Source organism: Crocuta crocuta, unplaced genomic scaffold, assembly GCF_008692635.1.
Source record: "Crocuta crocuta isolate KB4526 unplaced genomic scaffold, BGI_CrCroc_1.0 scaffold149, whole genome shotgun sequence".
Lineage (NCBI taxonomy): Eukaryota > Metazoa > Chordata > Mammalia > Carnivora > Hyaenidae > Crocuta > Crocuta crocuta.
In genome coordinates this window covers 542,269-551,746 of record NW_027551561.1, presented here as the reverse complement: position 1 = coordinate 551,746, position 9,478 = coordinate 542,269, and the positions used below count along the sequence as shown (strand labels likewise).

Here is a 9,478-nt window from a genome sequence, read left to right as displayed (position 1 = left end):
GGGACTGGAGTCCCTCTCTACTGAAAAGCTGACCTAGTCTGTCCACTCTAGTGATGTTCACCCTTTACTACCGTCCATGGGGAATCGGGAGAGTTGAGGAGATCATTGTGCTCTGCTACTTCTTTGCGTGTGACCTTTCCACAAAAAGCCATGTGGCTCTAGGGTTCTAGGTTTGTGTGTGTGTGTGTGTGTGTGTGTGTGTGTGCGCGTGCACGCGCGCGTGAGTGTGTGTCTTTTCATGTGTTCCTTTTGTACAATAGGGGTAAACGTGATGCATTTGGTTTTGTATGTGTAGAGTTTGAGGTTCCTGTGGAATGTTCATGTAGAAATATCCAGTACACAGGTAGGTATTAGGATCATCAGCATAGCATCTGGGATGGAAATAAGAATTGAGGATCATCAGCTTGTCTTGCTTTAGACTGCCAGGGAGTATAGAGGAAGGGCACCCAGCCCTAGGGGTGGTGGATGGTTTCCTGGAGGAGAGAAGACCTGTGCCGAGTCTTCAAGGATGGAGTGTCTTTGATTAATAGGGTGTAAGAAAAGACTTTCCAGGGAGAGAACATAACATTTGTCATGTCAGGAGCAGAATGTGCAAAATTGGTTTCCCTTTGGGCTCTGTAACTTGCAGTTCCCTTCCATGGACAACTGTCAACAGAAATCCCAATTTATCCTAATTCCCTTCCAGCTCCTCCATGGCCTACAACAGCTTTGAGCCACTATGACACTCCTCAATTGATCCTGCAAACAAAGAGTTTCTTCCAAACATGCTAATAAATGCAATGGGAAAACTTTCTGATTTAACAAAGAATTGTTAAAAGTTGTACTTGATGCCTAAAGCCACTTTCAGGAGTTAGCAAAAGTAGGGTAGTCGAAGTCTAAAATATACTCCAAATCTTTCTCTTTGTTTATGATGTTGGGGGCCTTGAAGCTTGGAAAACATTTAGGATCAGGATGCTACAGAGTCTTGATAGTAAAAGTGGAAGCAGAAAAATGGCAAAGCATCTGCTTGAAGCTAGAAGAGACGCCAAGTTTGAGGATGGTTAATGTGAGCTGTGTTGGAAGATGTGATGTGACCTTGTGAGATGATGGAAGTCTGGGGATGGTGCTCCAGGACTGAGATGGGACCAAATCCTGCCCAGGCTCCGCCCTCCTCTCGGCCCCAGGCTGCAGGTGAAGGTGGGCAACTTACAAGACACTGCTCTTCCCCACCAAGCCAATGGGCTGAGCTAAACCAGAAACCCAAAGTCCCAACTCCACCTCCGAAACTGTATGACCTTTACCGTACTTTAAGACTTTCTGAAATTCATTTTAATTCTATGAAATGCCAATAACAGTGCAGGTACACAGTGTGAAAGTTAATAAAGGGAAACATCACTAAAATGGAGTGTGGAAGCCAGGAGGGGGAGCTCTCACTCTGTGCCACTGCACCTTGGGTCTCAGAAGAACTGCCAAATTACAGACCCCAATAAAAGAATGCTCAGGGGACAGGAGTCATCGATTTCAGTCCCCAACAGAAAAAGATGTACATTTCCCCTCTGACAAGTAATAGATGACCCCAGCAACTCAGCCAATAAGAAACCATCATCACTCTTAACTCTTGCTTTTCTCAAAAGGACAAGAACTCCTCTCAACTTCCTCCTTCTTAAAAAATAACATTCCTCTCTCTCTCTCTCTCTCTCTCTCTTTTTTTTTTTTTTTTTTGTGGGTCTCACCTATGGTTTTTGCCATAGCTTGCTTGTTACAAATTGTAGTTCTCTAATATTCTGGAACAAACCCATATTTGCTGGTAAAATAACTGATTTTTATTTGTAAGATCGATAATTGTAGGTGGTGAAGAACATTTTTGTTAAATAACTGAATGAATTTTTCCATATCCATGAAGGTCATACTTGGAAACGTGTTGAGAAAGTCCAAAACATTTCAAAGGTTCTAGAGATCATTACGTCTATGGCAAACACACATGTTTACCTGGTTCTGGCTCCCCCTGGAAGGTGCTAATTTCTGGGGCCTCAAGGGGTAACAGTGGAGTGGAGAAAAATCCCAATGTGAAAATGATGTCATATCAGCTATTTGTCTCTCTCTTTCTTTTATAAGCTATTGCCTCTGTGAGGGCCTCTGGGCTAGCATGACTGTCCCTCCACTTCGGTTAAGAAGTGTCCATCCTCTTGTCTGGGTGAGTGCCATCCCAAGACCCCTCACTGGACTCTTGACTTGGTTTACATGCCAAGGGAATGGGCTCTGGAATGGCTCCTCTCTCCTCCTAAAATATAAAGTGGGACTTGGGCGCTTGAATATGAGAGGTCAGAGAGAAGGCAGTGGTGACTAAGGTTGCCTGACGGCAGGGTTGTTACCAAAACAGTTAAGTCAAGAGCAGATTGAGAAAGAAGACTAATGCAGGTCTGGAGGGATTGACTTGGAGGTGATAGTCTGAACATGTCCATGTAGAAGAGGCTAGACCATTAGTTGGCATTTGACCCATTGTGGTCTTGACATTATTCTCAGAAGTAATCATCAGGAAATGTCTTCCTCTGCTTATGCCTTTTTCACTTGGGGAGATCCAGCTCCAGCCTTTTCCTGTTCAAGGAGACTTAAACAGCCATCCTTCAACCAGAAGTTGAGACAGATCACTGTGCATTTTATTAGTGTGACCATTTTGGGGAAAGGCAAGTATTGTCCAACTGATCATATGGGGTCAGTCACGGCACCATCACAGACTCTGTCCCTATCTGGTCATCAGGTCCATGATAGTGTGTGTGCTGGATGATGTGTAACTAGGGCGATGAGACAGAGGAGCAAGAAGCTAAGTGATGGTGGAATTGGAAGCAGAAGGGAATTCAGGCGCTGGGTATCTGCTTGTTTAGCTCTGTGAGAGAGCTTAACTGGGTATCCACGGATCCCACCTGGGAACCTAAGCCTGCAAATTCTCATCCTACTCAAAAACTTTTTTTTTACATTAAAAAAATTTTTTTTAATGTTTTATTCACTTCTAGGAGAGAGAGAGAGAGACAGCGTGAGCAGGGGAGGGTCAGAGAGAGAGGGAGTCACAGACTGAAACAGGCTCCAGGCTCTGAGCTGGCAGTCAGCACAGAGCCCGATGCGGGGCTCGAACCCACGAACTGCGAGATCATGACCCAAGCGAAAGTTGGACGCTTAACCGACTAAGCCATCCAGGCACCCCTACATTTTTCTTAATCAGCAAAAGGTCAGTACTTTGGATTCCAAATTTCCCCAATTCTATATGGAGAAATGCAATATCATCTTGCTGTTTAGAAAATCTACAAGGCTGGCATTCTCCAGCTGTGGAGCTGGTGATGTTCTCAATGCTATCTTCTCATTTCATGTCACTGTTTCCATTTCATTTCATTTCATTTCATTTCATTTCATTTCACTTTTTCTGAAAAGTCCAGACTAGTGCTCAGCTTTGCAAGTTAATCTCTTAATAGTCTGGGCAACAGCAAGCATCTCACTACCACCGTCATATATGATGGCATGTTATGTGGAGAAGGTGAAGACAGGTCGTGGGAACGTGCCTTCCCACCCCGTTTCCCTGAAGCCTCCAGTTCACGCCCTGGGATCCCGTGTACCCAAATTATGGCCATGCCCCCATCTGCAGGCTTGGAGTTTTCTTCTTGGAACTTTGATCTCAGGAAAATCATCTTTCCCTTTAACTTTCAAATATTACATTTGTTCCCATTTTATGTCCATTCACTCAGTTCTGTTTGAGTCTCTCCAATGCTACTGTTCTTACCCATTAAGTGTCAGATTTAGCAAGTCTTTTCTTATTATGTCACAGTCTTTCACTCTGTTACGTTTTATGTGTTCCTGCATTCGGGCCTCTCCGGGACATTGCTACACTTGGTGGCTGCTATCAGGATCTCATTCTTCTTTCACCACCATCGGCGCCTCCTAGCTTTTGCCCAGTTCTGCTGCTGGTGGAAGAAGGCCATGGATCTGGGAGCCTCAGGAAATGGTTCCGTTGTCACTGAGTTTGTCCTGCTGGGTCTGTCAGAGACTCCAGCTCTGCAGCCCATCCTCTTCATCATCTTCCTTCTCGCTTATGTAGCTACTCTCGGGGGCAACCTCAGCATCCTGGCCGCCATCTTCGTGGAGCCCAAACTCCACACCCCCATGTACTTCTTCCTGGGGAACTTGTCCTTGCTGGATGTCGGGTGCATCAGCGTCACTGTCCCTGCCATGCTGAGGCGCTTCGGGTCCAATAACAGAAACGTTCCCTACAGGGCCTGCCTCTCACAGCTCTTCTGTTTCCACCTCCTGGCAGGGGCTGACTGCTTCCTGCTGACAGTCATGGCCTATGACCGCTACCTGGCCATCTGTCAGCCCCTCACCTACAGCACCCGCATGAGCTGGGGAGCTCAGCAAGCTCTAGTGGGCATGTCGTGTGTCTTTTCCTTCACCAACGCATTGACCCAAACTGTTGCCGTATCTACTCTTAACTTCTGTGGCCCCCGTGTGATCAATCACTTCTACTGTGACCTCCCACAGCTCTTCCAGCTCTCCTGCTCCAGTATTCAGCTCAACGAGCTGCTGCTCTTTGTGGCAGCAGCCTTCATGGGTGTGGCCCCCTTGGTCCTCATCACTGTGTCCTATGCACACGTGGCAGCTGCAGTCCTGCGGATCCGCTCCGCTGAGGGCAGGAAGAAAGCCTTCTCCACATGTGGCTCCCACCTCACGGTCGTCAGCATATTCTACGGGACAGGTGTCTTCAGCTACATGAGGCTGGGCTCCGTGGAGGCTTCGGACAAAGACAAAGGGATTGGCATCCTCAACACTGTCATCAGCCCCATGCTGAACCCACTCATCTACAGCCTTCGGAACCCTGATGTGCAGGGCGCCCTGCAGCGGGTGTTCATGGGGAGACGGCCCCCAGAGTGACATCCCTTCCTCTAGTCTTAACGAATGTCAAGCTGCTTACAGCTTCCAAAAGGTATTGTGTTTGTGCAAATGGGAAGGGAGTATGCTGAAATGGGGTTGGAGACTGGCCTAGGAAGGAAAATACAATAAAAATGATAATAGCTATCACGTATTTTTTGATACATGACAGGCCCTCTTCTTGGTGACTGACGTCTACTAACTCATTTAATCCTCATAATAAGGTAGGTATATAGTTTCAATTTAGGAAATTGAATTTTAGAGAGGTTAAGTAACTTGCCCAAAGTCACACAACTAATGAACACCAGAGCTGGGATTTGAAGCCAGGCAGGTACATCTTTAACTACTGCATCTCATTTCAATGAGGAAGGATATCTCTAAGGTGTGCGGGGGGGGGCAACAAAAAACAATGAAAAGAAAAGGAAAATCAATGTTACAGGGAAAATGTTATGAAATAAGAAATTTTTGTTGCTTTGACAAATTGATACTTTGTTCCAGAGCAGCTGGGAGAGGTTAAAGGGATTGCTGGAGGCCAAGTTCAACAAATAAATCAACAAAAAGGAAACAAGTGTTAAAACGAAGCCTGAGGGAATAGGCCCTGATTAGAAATATCACAGAGGTGAGGTAGAGTATTTTCATATTCATTTCAAAAACACAAAAATTATGTGTAATAAGGTTAGTTAGAGAAAGAGGTTTGGCTCATTGTGAAAAATCTTCCTGACAGAATGGAGATCTTCACCATCTCTGATATAAATTTGAAACCACCCCTCTCCTTCTGCATTGCTGTAGGGAGAAAGCACTTTACTTATTCAACTTATAAACTTTAAACAGCTTTTTCTACAATGTAGTAAAAATGCATGAGTACTAAATTAGAAAGTTCAAAAAGAATAGGGGCTCCTGGGTGGCTCAGTCAGTGGGTGCGGGCTCTTAATTTCAGCGTGAGTAATGATCTCATGGTCGTGGGATGGAGTCCTGCGTTGGGCTTTGAGCTGAGCATGGAGCCTGCTCGGGATTCTCTCTCTCCCTCTCCCTGCCCCTTCCTTGCTCGTGTTCTCTGTCTTACTCTCCAAATAAATAAACATTTTTTTAAAAAAAACAAAGTTCAAAAATAATAATTAAATTGACTTGTAAGTTTGCCATTCAGGGATAATCATTATGGACATTAAGCATATAATAGTTGGGGGCACCTGGGTGGCTTAGTCGGTTAAGCGTCCGACTTTCGCTTAGGTCATGATCTCGCGGTTCGTGGGTTCGAGCCCCGCGTCGGGCTCTGTGCTGACTGCCAGCTCAGAGCCTGGAGCCTGTTTCAGTCTGTGACTCCCTCTCTCTCTGACCCTTCCCTGCCCACTCTCTCTCTCTCTCTCCTAGAAATAAATAAAACATTTTAAAAAAAGCATATAATAGTTAAAAAATTTTCATACTTCATATTTATTTGCCAAAATAAACTAATTCTATACCTAAATCTCTACAATCTGCTTTTTTTCAGTTAATAATGTAAGGGACATCTATCCATGATAATAAATATAGATCTTCCTCATTTTTTTCTATGGTTACGTAGTATTCTTTGAATGGATGGAACAAAGTGAATTTCACAACTACCTATTAGTGAACTTGTGTTGGTTCAAGTAATATTGTATGACATGGTGCAGTGGGCGTCTTCTACGTTCACCTGTGCACATTTTTCTAAATATTTGCTGAGGGTAAATTCCTACTAGTGGAATTCCTGGGTCAAAGGGTATGTAAATTTTCAAGGCACTTGAAAACAAATTGCCAAATTGCCATTCAAGAATGACTGGATACATTGATACTTCCATATCACCCGTAGCTTGTATCTCTGCTGATGTACCAGGCCACATGTTATAACTCAGTGCTCTTCTAATTATAAATTCATCACTAGTAAAGTTAACTATATGTGTGTGTGTGTTTCTAAGATCTTTTTCTTATAAATTTGGAAGTACTCTTAGTTGGTTAATGATATTAATTCTTCATCTCATAAATATAGCAAATATGATACTTTCTTTGGTCATACAGAGGTTTTAAATTTATACATGATAAAAAGACTCAACCTTCTCAGTTACAGAGTTGTAGCATCTGGTTTTGACATGCTGTCTAGAGAAACCTTTTTTATTTTTGATACTTTTGCCATTTTCTAAATATCCTTACAGTTTAGGGTTTGTTGTAGGACTCCTTTTCTAGCTGTACACTTGTTAATTACCGTGGTATTACAGTACACACTACTATGTAGTTCTTAAGATCTTTCTTGTTACTCTTCTTTCCCTACCATGGGTGTTCCAACCTTGCCAATTCCTGCAGCTGCCTAGTCCCATCTATCATCCTTCTAGATTAATTTTTATAATATGCTTTTAAAATTCTAACACAAACTGTATCAACGAAAGATTTAGGAAGAATGGACAACATTGAGTTGTTAATTTTCCCATTTTGGAACAAGGTATATCTCTTCAGTTCATCAAGTCATCTTTTAGAGTGTAAGAGATTTTTTAAAGTTTTTATTTTAATTCCAGTTAGTGCACAGACAGTGTTGTATTAGTTTCAGGTGTACAATATAGTGATTCAGCAACTCCATACAATACCTGGTGCTCATCACCACAAGTGTGCTCCTTAATGCCCATAACTATTTAAGCCATTCCTCCACCCATCTCTCCTCTGGTAACCATTAATTTGTTCTCTATAGTTAAGCCTGTTTCTTGGCTTGCCTCTCTCACTCTCTTTTTTCATTTTGGTCATTTGTGTTGTTTCTTAAATTCCACATACGAGTGAAATCATATGGTATTTGCCTTTCTCTGACTTATTTCACTTAGCACTATGCTTTCTAGCTCCATCCATGTCATTGCAATTGGCAAGACTTCATTCTTTTTATGGCTGAATAATATTCCAGTGTGTGTGTGTGTGTGTGTGTGTGTGTGTGTGTGTGTGTGTGTAATTGCTGGATTGTAGGATGGTTCTATTCTATCTTTTTGAGGAGTCTCCATGATATTTTCCAGAATGGCTGCCCCAGTTTGCATTCCCAACAACAGTGCAAAAGGGTTCCCCTTTCTCCATATTCTCACCAGCATCTGTTATTTCTTGTGTTGTTGATTTTAGCCATTCTGACGGGGTGAGGCAATACCCATGTGGTTTTGATTTGTATTTCACTGATGGTAAGTGAAGATAAACATTTTTCATGTGATTGCTGGTCATCTGAATGTTTTCTTTGGAGAAATATCTGTTCGTGTCTTCTACATATTTTTACATTGAGTTATTTATTTTGAGGGGTGTTGAGTTTTATACATTCTTTATATATTTTGGATATTAACCCTTTACCAGATATGTCATTTGCAATCATCTTCTCCCATTCCATAGTTTGCTTTTAGTTTTGTTGGTGGTTTCCTTCTATGTGCAGAAGCTTTTTATTTTGATGTAGTCCCAATAGGTTATTTTTTATTTTGCTTTCTTTGCCTCAAGAGACATATCTAGTTAAAAATCGGTACAGCCAGTGTCAGAGAGGTTACTGCTTATTTTCTCTTCTAGTATTTTTATGCTTTCAGGTCTCAAATTTAGGTCTTTCATCCATTTTGAATTTATTTTTGTGTATTGTAAGAAAGTGGTCTAGTTTCATTCTTTTACAGGTTTCTGTCCAATTTTCCCAACACCATTTGTTAAGGAGACTGACTTTTTTCCATTGGATACTCTTTCCTGCTTTGCCAAAGATTAGTTGATCATATAGTTGTGCGTTTATTTATGAGTTTTCTATTCTGTTCCATTGGTCTATGTGTCTCTTTTTGTGCCAGCACATACTTTCTTGATTACTACAGCTGTGTAATATAACTCTAAAACTCTAAGTCTGGAATTGTGATGCCTTCAGCTTTGTTTTTTTGTTTGTTTGTTTGTTTTCAGGGTTGCTTTTGCTCTTTGGGGTCTTTTGTGGTTCCATGTAAATTTTAGAATTGTTTGTTCTAGCTCTTTGTTCTTCCAACCCATAAGCATGGAATGTCTTTCCATTTCTTTGTGTATTCTTCAACTTCTTTCATCAGTGTCTTATAGTTTTCAGAGTACAAGGTTTTCACTCCTTTGGTTAGGTTTATTACTAGGTATTTTATTATTTGTACAATTATGATTGGGATTGCTTTCCTTTTTAATATATATATGTATAAATATATATATTTTAATTTGAGAGAGAGCACTAGTGGGGGAGAGGGGCAGAGGGAGAAAGCAAGAGAGAGAGAGAGAGAGAGAGACAGAGAGACAGAGAGAGCATCTTAAACAGGTTCACACTCATTGTAGAGCACAACGTGGGGCTCAATCCCACAACCCTGGGATCATGACCTAAGCCTAAATCAAGAGTTGGGCACTCAACTGACTGAGCCACTCAGGCACCCCTGTAATTGGGATTATTTTTAAATTGCTCTTTCTTCTGCTTCATTATTGGTGTATAGAACTTACACACACTTCTGTATGTTGATTTCGTATCCTGCAACTTTACTGAATTTGGATCAGTTCTAGCAATTTTTGGTGGAGTCTTTTGAGTTCTCTATACAGAGTATCATGGATCTGTGAATAGTGAAGGTTTTACCTCTTCCTTACTGATGTG

At 42.0% G+C, this 9,478-nt stretch overlaps 1 protein-coding gene across 1 annotated transcript; it reads left to right on the top strand.

The window, feature by feature from the left end:
• The first annotated feature begins 3,945 nt into the window (after positions 1 to 3,945).
• LOC144219599 (putative olfactory receptor 3A4) lies at positions 3,946 to 4,893 on the top strand. Its single transcript, XM_077749621.1, has one exon. It carries the CDS (start codon positions 3,946 to 3,948, stop codon positions 4,891 to 4,893), a length of 948 nt encoding a protein of 315 aa, XP_077605747.1.
• The last annotated feature ends 4,585 nt before the right edge of the window (positions 4,894 to 9,478 follow it).

What these genes read in the sequence shown, in the direction of transcription:
- LOC144219599 (XM_077749621.1), top strand. Translation starts at nt 3,946, where the DNA reads ATGGATCTGGGAGCCTCAGGAAATGGTTCCGTTGTCACTGAGTTTGTC.